The sequence below is a fragment of the Propithecus coquereli genome, unplaced genomic scaffold (assembly GCF_000956105.1).
Source record: "Propithecus coquereli isolate 6110/MARCELLA unplaced genomic scaffold, Pcoq_1.0 Scaffold782, whole genome shotgun sequence".
Lineage (NCBI taxonomy): Eukaryota > Metazoa > Chordata > Mammalia > Primates > Indriidae > Propithecus > Propithecus coquereli.
The window spans coordinates 164,845-183,160 of record NW_012153974.1 but is presented as its reverse complement, the minus strand read 5'-3'; the positions used below and the strand labels follow the sequence as shown (position 1 = coordinate 183,160).

The window sequence follows — 18,316 nt, the reverse complement described above, 5'->3', positions numbered from 1 at the left end:
GGGTACACAATCACGATAATTTGCAAATAATTTCACCTTCTTTCCAATTTTACAGCCCTTTTTTTTGGTCACATGTGCAGATACAGCTTTTTTCCTTATCGAAGGGCCTTTCCTTTTTCGATTATTTCCACTATACTATTTGTTCTACCACATTAACCTGACTATAATAAAACATCAAATGATACTGAGAAATAAGAGAACAGATAGAAACAAGTAAAACAAAAGGTATACAGTGTCATAAAGAAGAAACACCCATTTGCTGATTTTCAGCCTCGCAGTTTGTGGTAGAGGTGACCAGGGGAATGATCACCTGAGGGTGACGTGTCCCTGCTCCCGCCTTCTGTGTCTGCTGTACTAGTAACTGAAGCTGCTCAAGAGCTATGAAGACTGTGTAGTTTGCATATCACAAAGTTTTATTAATGTAATTTTAAGGCCAATTAAACTAATTTTATTTAAAGTAAATCTACATTAAATTACAATATTAACAATCTCTAGACACAACTTAAAATATAAGAAGCAGAAATAGAAACCTATTTGGTCTTTGATAGACCACATATCATAGAACTCAAAGAAAATTCACAAATATAGAAACGCTGATAATTAAAGAGTGAGGGTCTAATACGGGAACCCATAAGGTGTCCTATCTTAAACATGCATGTTTCAAAAAGAGAGGATCTTTTAATAATTTAGCATAAAATCAAATTATATAAACTTGGTATATTCCAGAAAATATTGCTTTGAACTCTTTACACCATGATCAAAATTCCTTTGGTAGCTTTTCAATCAAAATGAAACATGCTTATGTAAATATAAAGTACTTTTAAATGTTACCACAAAAGTATCTCTGTCATAGTTACCACACTAACATCACACGGAGCTGTCATCTCGCTGTTCAACCTCACGCACGTGTGCACAACATGAAACCAGGTACGCCAACAAAATCCTTTTAATCTCTCAACAAAGTAACCTCTGCTTCCAACGTCAAGACTGTGTCTCCATGAAACTTTTTACAGTGGTGCAGCAGAGATCAAGCACCGTCCCTGCACATGGCTGTAAAAGCCAAACCCAGCTTTATTACGGCAATCACACAAATACTGCAATTTAAAAAAATCAAACAGCAGTTATCCCAGTGCAAACAACAGGGACCGCCAGACTCAATCTTAGAATGGAAACAAACACACTAACCCCCCAAACCCTCGAACAGAAAACTCACGACTAACTCGGCTGAAATGAAGCGCAGGTGTTCTGGGCTCACTGCGCCACATGCCTCGGACAGTGTCCTCTTGGCATGATCAGGGGTCTCACTTGGAAACCTGATTTACCAAAAATCAGTCACCAAAGTTCAAAACTTTTTGGAAATACACAAAACACAGAGATGCCAGTGCTTAGGTTGCATAATCAATTTGCCAGTTTTGAACACTATTTATTCTTAACGTTCACCAATGAGGGGTTCTTGTTTTCATTCTAAATGTTCATCAACCTAGAGAGCTTGTCTTCAGGAATACCTAAGTACTCTTTATAGCGAAATAATGCAGCATTTAGGGTCTTTTTCATTGTGCATTCATCAACACAAACGCAAACCAAACTTTCAGCTGTTTGTCACAAGAACAAGACCTTATAAAGGACTTGTTTTAACCAGTATCTTCTCGTCCAATCTCAAAGTTATTCTGCACAGAGCAAGAGAAACAATTTAAATGCCTAAAAGAGCTAGAGGGGAAGGATGCGTCTGCCGTGTGGAAGTCCTTGAGCCTGTGGAGGGTGGTCCAGGCCTCCTCTCCTTTCCTCGTCCACAAGCGTCCACGGCTGGCGCAGCGAGAGTCCCGCAAACGCACAGACGGGCTTCGCCGCCGTGACGTACATTCTAGTGCTTCGCGGAAGGGAACCAGGGCGCCGACCCGTCAGGCCACATAGTGGTACTGGTTTGGGTTGTCTTTGTCTCTCTCCATATAGTCTCTGTCTATAAGAGATTCAATTCTCTTTTTCAAATCTCCAGGCTAAAAAAGGAAAATGAAACAAACAAAACCCTCAATTATAGTGGCATTAAATTGACAAACACAGGTGACTCTAGACACATTTATATTAAAATACTCTATAATTATACAAGTGATTATAAAATGAATGAAATTCCCTACGTCAAAGACAGCGTCGACATTACCTCTCGATCAAAAGTGTTTCCACGTCGGCTTGGTCAAGGCACGGGAAACCCGAAACTCGTAACACGTGAACACGTCACTGCCCGTCAGTGACGGGCACACGAGCAGGGCTGATCCTACTCGGTGACCCATTTTTGTTTGTCTGAAAATGAAATCTGGTCATGTCTTCCTGGGGCGTTTTTATCCTTCCTAAGGGCACGTCTCCCTAAGGGATGTGTTTTACCATCACGTGTTCAATAGATGGGACAGCTCCGGAGCGTGGCCGCAAACTCCCAGTGCTCCGTGGCTGAAAGCAGTCGCCTGACCGTGCGCCCACAGCCTCCCGCCTCTGCTCCCGCTCTGCCGTCCCCGCAAGCGAGAAAAGAGCCTGTGTCGGACGCACGGGCAAGGCTGTCCCTGTGTGTGGGACCCCTCTTTTCTAGACAGCGGGACATTCTATTCAGTGCCAGGCACACATTCGCAAGATCGGCCCGGATCCCACCACTACGAAAGCACACCAGGGGGCTGGCCAGCTGCTCGCTGAGCTCCCAGCTGGTCTCTGTTTAACTGTGGAGTCTCTTTATTTGCAGAGGGGAAAACAGCACGTGCCCCGGCCCGTGGCAGGAAAGAACAGCGTCCCCAACAGCGTCCCACGAGCTGTGCGCGGCACCACAGGTGCTCACGTCGCCCCAGAGGGCAGAGACGAAAGCTGGCCGCAGCAAGTGCAGCGCTGGGTCTCTGCCATCCCTGCGACAGAGATAAAGGACACCCGAATGAAGAGCTTTCACGCTGCTGGCCAGGGGTTCTACACGCCAGCGAGGACACACGGTCACTGATGGTGCAGGTCCAGCGACATGACTCTGAAGACAGAGTCAAACACGCTCTGTCAACTGCTTAGCACAACACTGCAAATCGAATTACGTTAATACTAGATTTACCTTTACTGGAAATTTTAGCTGGTTATACAATTCAGAAACTAGAAGATTATGACCAAGAGTCTTTCTCATCTTCATTATTCTGACTATAGCAGCGTCAATCTGGTATTGTCTATCCTGAAACACTCTCTCGGTGGTGCTAACTTGCTCTTCAACCTGTACAAAAAAAGAAAAAACGTCAAGTGCAAAGATGTATCTTCAGCATTAATTATTTCATGTTGTTGAGTTTGACAGGAAACTTTCTTTGATATAAAGAAAGGTCAGACTTTGGATGAACCCTGTTTTGTTTACTAAAACAAGAATAGAAAAACTCCAAACCCAAAGCTTGAAAAACAATTCAACGAGTTACATTTTCCTTATAAAAAAAGCTGTAAAACCCTATATAAGACACAGATAAAATCTAGCAGCACAGGCCAGGCTCAGTGGTTCACGCCTGCAATCACTCCAGCATTTTGAGGCCGAGGCAGGAGGATCGCATGAGGCCAGGAGTTTGAGATGAGCCTGGGCAAAGCAGCGAGACCCTGTCTCTAAACAGAAAGAAAAAACTAGCTGGGCGTGGTATGTGCCTGTAGTCCCAGCTACTCAGGAGGCCGAGGCGGGAGTATCGTTTGGGCCCGGGAGGCAGAGGCTGCAGTGAGCTGTGATGACACCACTGCACTGTAGCCTGGGCGACAGAGTGTGGCCGTGTCTCTAAAATAACAGCAGCAAGGACGGCAACACAGCAGCACAGTGAACAAAGTGAGGCATAAGGCCGCCAGGGTGTCTTCCAGACGTGCAGCTCTGATCAGCACCAGGTCTGTGAATGTGACCGAGAGCGTCGCAGCAGGCACGGGTCAGACCGCGCCATCCTCTCCACAGACGCTGGCAACGATGAAACGGAACCGGTTCTCGACTTGAAACAGACGCCAGCGAACGAGCTGACACCAAGGGAAGAGCCCGGCCCTGACAAAGAGCAGTTATTAGAACAGAACACGCCTGAACCAACGTATCCTTGACAGCAGCCCAGCGGGGTGCGCAGGTGAGGCGAGGGCGAGACCGAAGGCACGAAAACGTGTGGCCGGAGGGAGAGGCTCTAAGTTTTCACCGTCGTTCCAAAGGGATCCGTGACCCAAAAAAGGCCACCACTCCCTGCCTGTTCCAGGGGAAAGCTGGTCAGGGGAAAGCCGAGCCGCACGGCTCTTTGTTAAAGCACCACTCTGAAGGTTCTGGCTTTGCAGAAAGAGCAGACCGACGAGGCCAACCGGAAAGCAGCCGACGAGACGATCGTCGCCGTAGGTGAGCGGGAACGTCCAAGACGACCGACTGGAAACCACTGAAGCCAGCGCGAGCCCGCGAGGGAGCCGCGGCGCGGCCAAGGCACACAGGTGTGTGCAGCGAGGACGTGCGCTCCGGCGACAGGCAGCGGAGACGCAGGGAAAACATCCCCTTCGCAGGGAGGCCGCGCTGCAGCGGCCCCTCCCGCTCCACAGGGCTGACGGTCTCTGGCCGTGGCCCGCGTGGCCTCTCGGGCTCAGCCGTCCCTTTCACCAACAGAGCTGCAGCCAGAGGCCTCTTTTCGGTTCCCGAGAAGGCTGGAGTCGGTTCTTCGGGGTCTGCTCGGGCTCTCCCGCCCGGCCCGTCACAGCGGTAAGCCCGTCCACGGTGACCACCTGCCTCTGGTCTGCTGGAGGGGACCGAGTTCCCGGAGCCAGGACTCACCCTTTACTGTTCTCAGCTGAGTCCTCAGTGCTTCTCGGGGACCTGGCTCACAGCCGGTGCTCAGTGAATGAATGAAAACTGATCACTATCTAATGAGACATCCTAGGAAACTCCGAGGAAGATAACAGAAGAGTTGCGTGTAATTTTATATACACACGTATGTATGAATCAGAAGATTTAATATGGTAACAGTGAAAACTATGCAAATTAATCTAATGCAGTCTGCATTAAAAATGTCAGTGTTCTTATTTGGGGATGTAAGAGCATGATAAATTATTCTGAAGTCCACCGGGAGGATAAAGCTATAGGAATAGGCGCACTGATTAAAAGAACAGGGGCCGACTACGAAACAGATCAACAGAATTGAGAAAATGACCCATAATACATGAATCCGATATATAACAAAGGCAAGAAGCCAAGTAAGCTGTCCAAGGATGGTATTTTCAATTTGGTTTTGGAATGGGGGGTTTAGACTGCTTTCTGATACTGAAATAATTTCTACATCACTCAAACAAGGATTTACATGTAAAAACTACTTGAAAAATAACATAGGTGAATATTTTTAAAATTTGGGGTTTAACGAAGTGCTTTCTTAGGCATGACGCCTAGGTCAGAAACCATAAAGTAAAAGGTGACTGTATTTCAGAACTTAAAAACTCTCACGTGGAAAAAAGCCCACTCAAAATAACAAAATTATCTGTCAAAAATGACAAAGGTTTAGTCTCCTTGATATATAAAGAACACCTACTAATCACTAAGAGAAAGAACATCATAATAAACGTATTTGACTTGAACAAGCAGGTAACAAAAGAGAAAAATACCAACTAACCATGAAAATTTCAGAGAAACATCGACACTCACAGAGTGGTCAGAGGTACTTGGCTAAGAGCTTTGTGAGCTCTACTCCCTTAGTTCTCACGACTTGAGGTCGTGTCAGGTGTATGTTATTACAAGACACGAGAAGCTGAGGATTAGAAAGATCACACATTTTGTATAAGCCACTGAGTGGCAGAAAGATGCTCAAAGGAATCAGAGAAATTCCATAAAAATCCAGCAAGCTGCCCCGCCTGTCAGGAGAGCAGGCGGCGGTGGGGGCAGGCGGGACGTGAGGTGACATCCCCTGGTGACATCGCGCTTTGCTTGGCAAGGAGCAGCCACGCCAACAAAGGCGCATCCCACCCAGCAACCCCGGAGCGAGTTACAGCACGCACGGGAACCACCTGCGCCGGAGGGAGCAGGGGACAAGCCCACCACCCGCACGCAGGGCGCCGCTGCGCTTGGTGGGCTCGCAGACCTGCTCCTCCTCCCAGGACCCTGCCTGAGGCCGACGCGGAGGGCGGCCGACCTGTGCTGTCCCAGGCGCGAGGACGGCCACAGGGCTCTGGAAACTCTGCGTTTTCCAGGCCAGCAGAGCTCGGTGAGAGGGTCTGACCCAGCACGGCGTTCCTGTGACCAGGAGTCGCCGTCAGCGGGTTTCCGATCTCCCTGCCTACCGAGCGCACGCAGGCACACTGCGCAAACACAGGTACGCTCAGAGACGCTGTGTGCACGCCAGGTATTTCAGAAACACGCCTCAGGCCTCTGACGGCAAAAAACAATACAATAAAGGGTAATGATTCCATGGTGAACGTCCCGTTAGTAAAAGGAAGTTTGTACGTACGGTTTCCTTCATCTGAATCTGGTTGATCTTTATTCTGAACAGCTTGTGCTTGAAGTCTCCATTAAAGAGGAACTTGTCTCCATCTTCCACCTCCTTGCCCTTGGGGCTCTTGGTCAGCACTCGCGCTTTGCCGCAGGCCAGGGACTGCAGCGTTCTCCGCAGCTCGCTGTCCTCTGGGTGGGAAGCAAGCGGGCGGGGCTGGCGTCAGCGAGAGGCCGGCACAGTGCGGAGGCCGCGGCCCGCCTGCCCGCTCTCAGCAAACGCCCTCCCAACAGCGCAGCCGCCACGGCGCCCAGCTCCGTACCTATGCCGGTGGCCAGTCTGATTTCCTCGAGGCTGAACTCGTCCCCCTCGTTGAACATGAGGAGCACCAGCGTCTGGAAGAGGGACACCTGCAGCTCCTTCTTCCCCTGCAAGGAGACGCACTCGGCCTCAGGAAGCCGTGCTTGCGCAGTCGTGGAAAAATCAAAAGAGGCCTCTTTTTGCTCGTAAACTTTCTGTGAGGGGACTAAGCAATGACTGAGAGCTACCAACGTAAGAAGTTACCGGTTATAAAGAGTAAGATGATTATTACTTACTGTACTTAAAAATTCTTCTCTTGAAATATTTTTTGGAGTAGTAAAAACATTCTTTACTACATTCTGTTGAACAAGGGCATTTCCCTTCTCTGAAGCCAGACGCTTGCTGGTTCACGTCTGACGGCTCCTTTACGTTCTACTTTCTGCCACCCCCGTGGAAAGTGCACGAAAAGCGAGCACAGATCACCGCTGACTCCGTCGCCCGGGGCCCGCCGCGTGCAGGACGAGTGCGAGTCTGGCCTCGGACACCCAGGGACGTGCCACGCGCACCGTGAAGGAGCTCACCGCTCGCATACAGGAGCGGGCGGGGGAGCAGCTGTGCCAGGCCTTGCCAGGCCGGCCCGGCCCAAGGCAGAACCAGCCCCCAGGTCTGCAGAGAGCTGTGATCGGAGGCCGTGAGACGCCACGGATCCCAGTTCTCACCAAAGGGCAGGAAGGGGCAGCGCGGGCAGAGCTGGGGGTAGCGGGATTACCCTTCCCAGTCCCCGAGAAGCGCTTGTGTAGTTGTACGCATCTGATCCTGTATGTGACACACATCAAGTATGTGTTTGATTTACACGACAGTGTACAGGTAAGCGTATTACCATGGCTACGCAGAATGGAAATTTTACAATTCTTTCGCTTAATGCACGTAATTAAATTTTATGTGCGACACCGAACAGCAACGCGAGCAGGAAGGGACTCCGCTGCGTGCTGCTCGTGACCTTTCAGCCGCCACTGCGCCGCACGCTCTCCCCTTCCGTGATCTCGGCGAAAGCACCGCAGCGAGTATTCGCATTCATTAATCTGTGAAAACGGCTCAAGATGCGGTCCTAGGGTTGAACAAGGCACGTGGCTTTGGGGGTCTCCCGCGCCGCCCTCTCCCCTGTGGCGCCCAGGGCTGCATTTGCTTTTGTCTTCAGCTTCTGTCAAGTTCTCAGTGGAAAGTGGGCCCTCGGTGTGTCTTACGTGTGGCCCTTTGCTTAGCAGGGAGCAGAATGGCTTTCTGCTGATTGATTTCTTACTGGTTTTTTTGATTGGACTATTAATCCTTTAACTGTTATTAATTTTACTGACCTGGAAAAGCTAGCGCTGAACGATATTGAAACATCTTTGCCTTTCTTTACCACCAAAGTTCAGTGTCAACTGGAAAAACTCTGTTCACACACTTACAAAAAATAAAAGAGAAACGACACAGACAAAGATCTTACTTCCTTAAACTCCGCTTTTAACACAGCATGCCCCAGAGTAGTCTGCCACTGGAGCTTCCGGCCGCTGTGCTTTCCGAGATAGAACGTCTTAAATACTTCCTGAAGTTTAACCATCTGTCGAGCACAGGAAACAACACGTTTAATTACTTTGCCGTCACCCTGTCGCCGCCACGTGCTGCTCCCTCGCAGCGCGCCGCCCCGTCTCTCTCACCTCCCAGCCGCCCCGCGCTGCTGCTCCCGGGGCTCTGCCGCCCTGCACCGCACTCTCTCCTACACCTCTCCCTGCGTCTCTGGACGGCCTCAGAGATCTCGGGACAAGAGTGAAGTTCCGACCTGTGATCGCACTGGCCCCGGCCGGCCCGCCATCCCGCCGTCCACACCCTCCCGCCCCCAGACCTCCACACACGTGCCTCCCCCTGGACCCCACACCCCGCGAGTCCCGCCTGCTCGGCGCTCCTGGCTGACGGCAGTCCCAGCTCCGGCTCCGCTGCCCTGTGCGCGGCCGCGGCACCGGCAGGTGCGGAGGGAGCAGGCGCCGGCGTTCTCCAGACCCAGCGGCCCCGCCGTCTCTGTGCTGTCAACCCCACGCCGCGCTTCACGCTTCGACACTCAGCTCGAGAGTCACCTCTCCGTGAGGCCAAACACGACACACGATGGACAGACCCACCACCACCTTCAACAGCATCAGATCCCAGGCGTGACGTTATTTCATTTTTAGGTATTTCCACATATATTTCTAAATTATGAGAAATACATCTACTATGCCATTATCACGCCTAAAAAATAAAAGTCAATAATGTGGTAAACACTTATTTAAAGCATACCTCTTCTAGAAATTATTTCCCTGGGGTAATTCCTAGCACTGGGATCAACAACGGTGATAATGTAATAATGCCCCTGACAGCTGACATTTGGGAACTCGCTCGCTCGCCACAATTCAGGCTCAAAATGGATCAAAGACAAACGTAAGAGCTGAATCCATGAAACTGGGAAGGAGACACGGGTACATTTTTCATGACCATGGCTTTGGCGATAGTTTCTTAGATACGGCACTAAAAGTACAAGCAACAAAAGTAAAAGCAGACAAATCTGATTTCATCAAGGTTAGAAACTTCTGTGGAAAGGATACTATCAAGAAAGTAAAGAAACAACCCACAGAATGGGAGAAAATACTTGTGAAACATGCATCTGATAAGGGTCTAGTATTCAGAATATATAAAGAACCCTTACAACTCAACAACAAAAAGACAAACAACCCAATTAAAAAACCGGCAAAGGCTCCAGGCATGGTGGCTGTCACCTGTGATCCCAGCACTCTGGGAGGCCGAGGCGGGAGGAACACTTGAGGTCAGGAGTCCGAGACCAGCCTGAGCAAGAGCGAGACCCTGTCTCTACTAAAATTAGAAGACATAGCTGGGCGTGGTGGTGCCTGTAGTTCCAGGTACTGGGGAGGCTGAGGCAGGAGGCTGCAGTGAGCTGTGATCACGCCACTGCACTCTCCCTGGGGCGACAGAGCGAGACTCTGCCGAAACAAAAAAGGAAAGAAAAGGAAAAAGAAAAGGGAAGAAAAGGAGGAAGGGAGTAAGGAGGGAAGGAAAAATAACCGGCAAAGGACCTGACTAAACATTTCTACAAAGAAGATACACAAATGGCCAACAAGCACCTGAAAAGACACCATCGTTAGGCACCAGGGAAATGCAAGTCCAACCACAATGGGACCCCACCTCACACACGGGCACAGCCGGAATCAGAGGGGCAGTGAGCCCGGGTGAAGCTGGAGCCCGGACCAGGCGGCAGCGGCGCGGCAGCGGCGCGGCTGCGCGGAGGGGCCTGGCAGCTGCTCCGCGAGCTGAACGTGAGCCCGCAGCTGCGCTCCCCGGCACACGCCCGCCGGAGTCCACAGACCTGCGCCCTTCCCCACAGCCGGAGGCAGAACCACCCAGACGCCCACCGTTCGGGGGCTGGATGTGGCCCCTCCTCATAGCGCAGCACCCTTCGGCCAGAAGGGACCAGAGGCCCCACGTGCGCTCCGCCGGGCAAACCTCGGCAGCGGCACGCCCAGTGAGGCAGCGGACGCGGAGTTCACACGCGGCGCGGTTTCGTCTCTGTGGAACCGGCGCGGGCAGATCCAGACACAGAGGGCTGCGGGGGCTGGGCAGAGGCTGCTTGACGGGTGATGGGAAAACTCCGGACTGAGACTGGGGTGAATGCACCGCCGGCCCCACGTCCGTGGGCTCCACACCCACGGACTCACGTTCAAGAGGGAAGAAAAGGACGTCTGCATCTGCACCGAACACCTACGGCCTTTCTTCCTTGTCGTCACTCCCGGGACAATACAGCGTGACAACCATTCGCAGGAGGAGGTGCAGGTTACGTGCAAACCTGCTCCCTCACACCAGGGACTCGAGCATCCTGGGTCTCGGTGTCCTCGGGGGTCCTGGACCAAATCCCAGCAGACATGGAGGGAGGAACGTACTTAACGCCTGCGAACCACACACGTGAACGAGGCGGACTGCGCGTCAGGGCGCATTTTACCACAGTTAACGCTGTATAGCATGGTGAGCCTCAAATACCTTTTGCTAGAAAACAAGAAAGTACTAAAAAGGAAGGCGTGGGCATGACAACAGGACAAAGGAGCCAGTGAGAGGTGCTCCTGCCAAACCTGGGGCCCTCTAAGCACAGCAGGCCAATGAAACAGGAGCCACAAGTCTGTGCTGACAGAGAAATAAGCACGTGACAAACAGTGCAAGGAAAGGCTCCTCCCGGAGTCCAGTGCTGACGCGGAGATACAGAAGGGCGGTGCCGGGAAGTCCCCATTCATCAGGGTACAGGCGACCCAGGCAGGAGGCACCACGCAGGTGGCGTCTGGACGCGGACTGAGCTGCTCGCGTGGTCTGAAATCTCTCTCCACAAAGTGCTACTCATCACGAAAAGAGAAACCAGCCAGCACCTTGGCCCAGTGGCCACGTCCGGCGTCCCCAGGTGCTGGGCAGGGGCCTTCCGGCCGGACCTGCACACCCCGAGCTGATCACACGGAGGCCACGCGGACGGCCCGCAGGCGGATCCCGGGCTGGATCAGGTCCCAGAAAACACGCGACGCAGGACACGCTGGAGACAACCAAGAGGGAACGACCCGGCGCGGCCGACGCGAACACGCAGTGAGGGTGTCTGAGCGTTCTCTGAACTGTCCTTCGCATGTCCTGTAAGTCTGAGTTGTTGCCAAGTGAGCAGTTAAAGAACTGGCGCGCCCCGGCAGACAGAAGGGGCAGAGGCAGCGACGGAGGTTTCTGGATAGGAAGGCCTGAGAGAACCGAGCGCAGGACCCACGAGCGCTGGAGCATGCACGGGTGCGGGTGGGGGGCAGAGCCTGTCCTGGGGCTGGCGCAGTCCCCGTGGGACAGAGCGGGCCGTGCGCGTCCCGGGGGTAGGGCTGCAGCGGCCTGAGGGACGGGAGAGGCGAGAGCGAATTCTGGAGACCACGAGCACTTAGGGCGCAGGCGGAGCAAAGGGAGAAGAAGATTACAAAGGCAGCCGACCAGGAAGAGATCTCTGCCATTCCTGCCCTGGGCCTGTGCCCTTCCTGCCGGGGCTCAGAGGCGACACCCCAAGCACGGTGCTTGGCACGCCGAGCGCTTGGAACCAAGGAGGCCGGGAGGCTGCAGAGGCAAAGTCTCCGACCTCGCCCTGCCCTCCTGTCGCCCACCCCTTTCCCCACTGAAGTGGGTCATAGACACCAGAACCCTCTGCCCAAAGCAAGTCGTCCCCGCAGCGCCCTGGAAACACGCCTCCAGCCTTCCCCGCCGTCCCGCGTAGGAGCTGGCCATGAAGTTCTCGACCTACCAGCAGGTCACAAAACCCTGGTTCTGGCGGGTCCTGCCCGTGCCTGGGAGGAAGGCAGGCCACGGCCAGGCCAAGACTCTGAGCGGACGGGCCCCACAGGACCCCCTCAGTCTGCTTCATCAGGTCAGTCCCTTTTGTCCAATCACAGTTCTACATGGCTGTCCCCTCACCATCACATCTAAGCCCACAAGTGGACGTTTTCCTTGGGTCTCTGGGTCTTCATTTCTGAAGGCTCCTACGTCGTGAAACTTTGTTAAATATACGTGTCACGCTCTTCTCTTGCTCATCTTGTTACAGGCGTGTCAGTGTCACCCTCACGATGGGTGAGGGACGGTCTCACACCTTTCCGCCCCAACAGCTGGATGCCCCTTCTCTATGGCGGAAAGAACCACTCATCTGTGATTAAGATCAGACCAAGCACGGCCTTCTCCAGGAAGTCTTCCCTGATTCCACACTGGAATCAGCCCTTTCCACTTTGCCTGGGATTAAAGGTAATGGTGGGAGTGCCCTTCCCCGCTGGAGGTCACCTTCGCTGAGCGTCGACTTCTATCTGCAGATCCCCCGTGGCACCTGAAGCCGTGGCTCACACGTAGGACCCTAAATAACACCGGCCCCAGGACGTCAGCATCGCCCGCAATGGCAAGACCCAGCAAGCAGGGCCCCTCAGAACAAGGGGCTGGCCAGCGGACACACGCGGGCCGCGTCGGAAGGAGCTGCAGATGGTGACAAAGGCAGTCACTTTCCAGCGCTGCCTTCCAGGGACCGCGAGAACACTGACTTCTGAGCAAGTGGCGACGTGAACAGCTTCCCACCAAACACGTCTGGAGGGCACCATGTCCGCACGCGCTGCGGGCGCAGCACTCACCTCCGGAGTCAGGTGCACGTCCATGGGCGTGTACGTCGGCCAGTACCCCATGGTGAGGATGTTCACGGTGAGGTCGATCGGGGCTGGGTCACTCTGATTCTGCACATGCTAAAAACAAATGAATCCGAGATAAAAGAGTATTCTAGAAAATCATCGAAAGTAATTAATCCATGAAAGTAAATGGTGTAACTGTCAAAATAAAGCCTCGTCTGTGTATTTATTTCAGTCCCTGGAACACGTGACGCCAAAGCCGAGTGTGTCCCAACGTAATCGGGTATTTTCCCTTCCGGTATGCCACCACCCTGATGCACCATCAGGCCCGCTTGAATTCTTCTCCATTTCCATTTCGGTTTCTTTGGGAAGCATTAATAGTGCAATCGTTTCTTACATAGTTTAGAGTGAGGTGCTTTTCAGAAGCTGTTTTACCTGCAAAAACAACGCACCTGCTTGAATTGAACCATGATGTCCTTGGAGAGCTCCATGTCCTTGAACATGCCTTCCAGCTTGCTGGTGAAGGCCGCGCCGCACTCTGCAACACAGCAAAGGGGCAGGTGAGAGCAGACCCGCCCGGGCTACGGGGCACCTTCCAGCTTGCTGGTGAGGGCCACTGCGCTCTGCCACACGACGCGGCGAGGGCGGGTGAGAGCAGACCCGCCCGGGCTACGGAGGGCCCACCCCACGCTTACCGTGCTTGAGCTTCGACAACATGGACTTTTCAGCGTCGACTGAGGCACTTTTTCCAACAAGGAGTCTTTTTGCCAAATCTTTTTTATAAAATGCTTCAAAGACATCTTTACCTATTTAAAACCAGGTGAGAATAATGTTATACCTTAGACAAGTTGGCAGGTGAACGTTAGACTTCAACTGCTGAGACCCTCCGAAGTGTTCCTTCGAATGCAAACCAGCGCTACTGACACTCACAGTCTAGTGTTACATTTCCCCATCAAAAGACAGGGCCCCCCGTGGACCTCCTGGTCATGCAGCACCTTCCAAGCGCTTCCCCGACGGAGAACCCCGCGCTCCTCACCGTGGATGAACCTGAACAGTATCATGATCTTGTCCAGGGTCCTCTCCAGCTCCTCGTCGGTGGCCTCTTTGTTGCCCGCACGTAACTTGGAATCCACGTGCTTTGCTGTGGGAGCAAACAAGCATCGTCTAGGTTGGGGGAAGCACATCTTCAGTTTCTATGAGCAATAGCTGGACAGCGACACTCTGAACCTTTCCAAAATGACAATGCTCTCAAATCATGCGAAAATAAGTACTACCAAAAATGTTAACAAAGCCAAGGACTGGATTTTAAAAGCAAGCTTAAATATCTCTTCTAATCTCTAAATCTCTAAATTTAAGAATAAAATTGGTTCCCGTGACTACATGCTTAGGTTCCATGACATGTTATTGCCCCGGACAACAGAATTTTAAGATGTGGTATAATAAACTCAGAAGGGACGTTCTCAAAGAGAAAGAACTTTTCTCAGGGCTCCAAGTGGTTAATCCAAGGTGACGGGGCAGGGATGAGAGCTCTTCTGTGCAGGGCTGCTTGTTTCTGAGGGTGCACAAGCCGACCATAGGATGGCTTGGGAATGGGGGACAAAGGTCTCCACATTGTGACAGACCCCAGACTTCCAGAAGCCCGAACTCCCAAAAGCTTAACACCTGTCTTCGTTAGAGAAACCACAATCAATAAAGTAGTATGAAAGCCAAATTAAATTGCCCTATGAATTTCCTTTGCTGTTGCTTTTATTAACTTTTTTTTTTTTTGAGACAGAGTCTACTCCGTCCCCCAGGCTAGAGTGCAATGGTGTCATCGCAGCTCACTGTAAACTCAAACTCCGGGCTCAAGTGATCCTCCCGCCTCGGCCTCCTGGAGTGCCAGGATTACAGGCATGAGAAACCACGCCCGGCCCTTTTTAACTTTTTATTGTGGAATATTCTGAACATACAGAAAAGCAGACAGTTGTATAATGAACACCATGTTCTGTCACGTCTTCAACAATAATTAACATACACTCAATTTTGCACTGTTATATTACATTTCTCTTCACCCCTTTCCTCTTGTAAATTAAAAAAAACTTTTGGCTAGGCATGGTGGCTCACACCTGTAATCCTAGCACTCTGGGAGGCCAAAGTGGGAGGATCGCTTGAGCTCAGGAGTTTGAGACCAGCATGAGCAAGAGTGAGACCTCGTCTCTACTAAAAATAGAAAAAATTAGCCGGGCATGGTGGCGCATGCCTGTAGTCCCAGCTACCCGGGAGGCTGAGGCAGGAGGATCACTTGAGCCCAGGAGTTTGAGGTTGCTGTGAGCTAGGCTGACGCCACGGCACTCTAGCCCGGGCAACAGAGTGAGACTCTGAGACTCTGTCAAAAAAAAAAAAAAAACAACTACAAAAAGCTTTTATTGACTAGTGAAAGCCTATGAATTCTGAAATCTATTTAGATCTTATCACAAAATAATTGTATAAATTGGTACAATTAAAAAAAGCCTAATTTTGAAATAGGCTATCATTTGAGATGTCACCTAATTTCATCCTATTTTAACATGGATTGCAGATGTGAAGATGGTGATTAGGGAATATGTCATGTTAAATATTCCCAGAGATCGATAAAGTCTTCCCCGCAACATGGGGCATTCTCACACAACAAACCTTCTCAGTCCAATTTCTGAGCAGAAATCACTTGTTTGTAATCAAGTTGGAGGATTAAGGTTGATCTTCCCAAGAGAGCGTTAGGGCTGCCAGTTCAGGAAACACAAACGGAAACAAACCTTCCTCATCCCTTCCTTCCTCTGTGAAGTCAAGCTGCATTTCTGTACCAAATTCCTGACGCATCCTCCTTCACGGAAACACCACGCGTGCATGTCCGAGCATGCAAATGTGCAGGTTTTTCAAAAAAACGTGTCCCAACATGGCTTGATAAATCCTTCCCCACCCTCTCCCCGAGCAGCCTGAACACCGTGGGAGCTCTGCCTTATTCTCCCACACGAGAAGAAGGTCTGCAAATGCGCCTTCCTACCGATGAGCTCCGCGGGCTTGTTGGGCCTCTTGTTGATGAAGGTCTCGAAGGACTCCTTCATCAGGTTGACGAAGCGCTCATTCCTCTGGAAGCACACCTCTACCACGTGGTCCACCTTGTCCTTGAAGGCCAGCAGGTCCTGGACCATGTCTTTATCCTTCTCAGGGTTGATGACAATCGTCGTCCCAAAAGTCTGCAAAAGCCAATCAGTACCAAGTCCGTCATCGGTTTATAAAAACATCAAACGGTATTTTTTGTTGTTTTCTTTCCAGACAGGGTCTTGCTCTGTCACCCAGGCTGGAGGGCGGTGGTGTCATCACAGCCCACAGCAGCCTCAAGCCCCTGGGCTCAAGGGATCCTCGTGCCTCGGCCTCCCGAGTAGCTGGGACTACAGGTGCAGGCCACCACACCTGGCTAATTTTTCTATTTTCTGCAGAGATGGGGTCTCGCTCTTGCTCAGGCTGGTCTCAAACTCCTGACCTCAAACAATCCTCCCACCTCAGCCTCCCAAAGTGTTGGGATTGCAGGCGTGAGCCACTATGCCTGGCCTGCCAGTGCTTTTTAAAGAACTTTTATTAATACTTCTAAGTTCCTCAAACAGAAGTTAATTCCTGTCAACTCGATACACCAATCTGAGCTTCCTGACTGTGGTTTTCTTTCTCCACCACTTCTAACCATGAATAGGCCCAGTTTTTAGGTTGTTTCTTTAATTAAAACATGCTACGTTGGACATTATTAAACATCTGGGCGACAACCAAAAACGTGTCCAGATGTCGCCAAGTGAGCCCTGGGCTGAGAGCCCCCGGTCTTCCGTGAGGAACCGCACAGCACTGAGGATTCTGTGGGGCAGGACACCTGAGAGCTGAAGGTGACACTCAGGAAGCCACTGCACAACGGGCTTAACTGGGCAGGTCAGGACACAGAAACAACGTTTTAGAAACAGGAAAGTATGAGCTTAAGTAATGAATCCTAATTTATGGCCAGCACAGTGGCTCATGCCTGTAATCCCAGCCTCTTTGGGAGGCTGAGACAGGAGGATCGCTTGAGGCCAGGTGTTCAAACCAGCCTGAGCAACACAGGGAGACCCTATCTCTACAAATAAATTTTTTAAAAAATTCTAATTTACCATTTGAAATGATTTTGCTCATCAAAGCATGAACTGAAACGATTTATGCAAATTTCTATTTACTTGAAGTCTTTTTTTTCTTATGCTGTGACTCCTTTTTTAAAAACACCTGGGCTGGTCACGGTGGCTCACGCCTGTAACTCCAGCACTTTGAAAGGCTGAGATGAGAGGATGGTTTGAGGCCAGGAATTTGAGACCGGCCTGAGCACAACACAGTGAGACTTCGTCTCTGCTTTAAAAAAAAAAAAAAGAGAAAGATCCGATATAATCCCGCACAGATTGTCTGAGGTGGACAGAAACCCCAAACTTGGACTGCGGGGCAGAGAAGTGGCACCATGCGCGGGCTCCTCTCTCCGGGTGGGCACGCGGGCACACGAACGGCTGCCTCGCGGGAGCCGTGACTGGAGAGCTCAGCCGGCGTCTATGTGAACGGCTGTCCTCCAAGACACGCGTGTCCACCTGGGTGGGTTCATCACTGTTGGCGCTAGCTTAAAAAAACCGACTTAGCTTAAAAAGCACGTACACGAGTGGGCTGGAAGAAAATGGAAGACCGCCGTCCACCCCGTCACCGGCGACGAAGGCACAAAGGTGCCTCCGACAGCCAAGGCGCGTGCGGGCGAGCGAGGGCCCAGGAGGGCGCGCGGACTCGGTACCTTGATGTGCTCGCTCCAGTGCCGCAGCAGCGCCTGCTGCCCACCCTTGACGCGGCTGAACAGCTGGTACATCTGCGTGAGGTCCGGCACTCTGTTCTCGTCAAGCAGGTGGTCGAGCCCTGAGACGGAGCAGTGAGCGTTAGCGCGTCGCGGCAGCAAGTCTGCGTCACAGCGAAACCAGAGTACGGCACACGCCACAAAGAGCTAACGTCTAAGTTAGAAAGGCAGGGGTATGCTTATCACCTCGTGTGTTTCTACGAGGCAAGCCGATGCAGTTAAACATCTGAGACAGATCCTGGCAGGCGAGTCTCCTCTTTCTGGGCGGGCTGTTTATTTCCGCACGCCACGAAAGCCCTCATTTCACTAAAGCAGCAGTGGTCAGAAAGTGTTTACGCCAGCTATTGAACCCGCAGGTTCCAAGTTATTTCTGATTCAGTCCCTCAGTCAGAAAGTCATTTGTTAGAGGATAAACAATCAAACCTAATTTTTAGCTGGTTAACTTTACTCGCATGTATAGTAAGCTGTGAGAAAAAACATTGATCAGATATTTTGAAGTGTTTAACACAGCGTTTTAAAAAGTATTTAGTGTTTTAGATATTTAAATTTCACCAAGATTTTCTAAAAGGATA

General features: G+C 51.4%; 1 protein-coding gene across 1 annotated transcript in view; it reads right to left on the bottom strand.

Annotated features, from left to right (window-relative positions):
• Positions 1-395: 395 nt before the first annotated feature.
• CUL4A (cullin 4A) overlaps positions 396-18,316 on the bottom strand; it is a 33,079-nt gene continuing 15,158 nt past the window's right edge. Inside the window, exons 8-18 of the mRNA XM_012662823.1 lie at positions 17,688-17,806; positions 15,909-16,101; positions 13,926-14,030; positions 13,585-13,695; positions 13,342-13,427; positions 12,899-13,006; positions 8,194-8,307; positions 6,730-6,835; positions 6,426-6,598; positions 3,071-3,223; positions 396-1,994 (exon numbers count right to left, since the gene is read on the bottom strand). Coding sequence (XP_012518277.1) covers positions 1,899-1,994; positions 3,071-3,223; positions 6,426-6,598; positions 6,730-6,835; positions 8,194-8,307; positions 12,899-13,006; positions 13,342-13,427; positions 13,585-13,695; positions 13,926-14,030; positions 15,909-16,101; positions 17,688-17,806 — 1,364 coding nt within the window. The 3' untranslated portion in view covers positions 396-1,898. The remainder of the gene's footprint in view (positions 1,995-3,070; positions 3,224-6,425; positions 6,599-6,729; positions 6,836-8,193; positions 8,308-12,898; positions 13,007-13,341; positions 13,428-13,584; positions 13,696-13,925; positions 14,031-15,908; positions 16,102-17,687; positions 17,807-18,316) is intronic.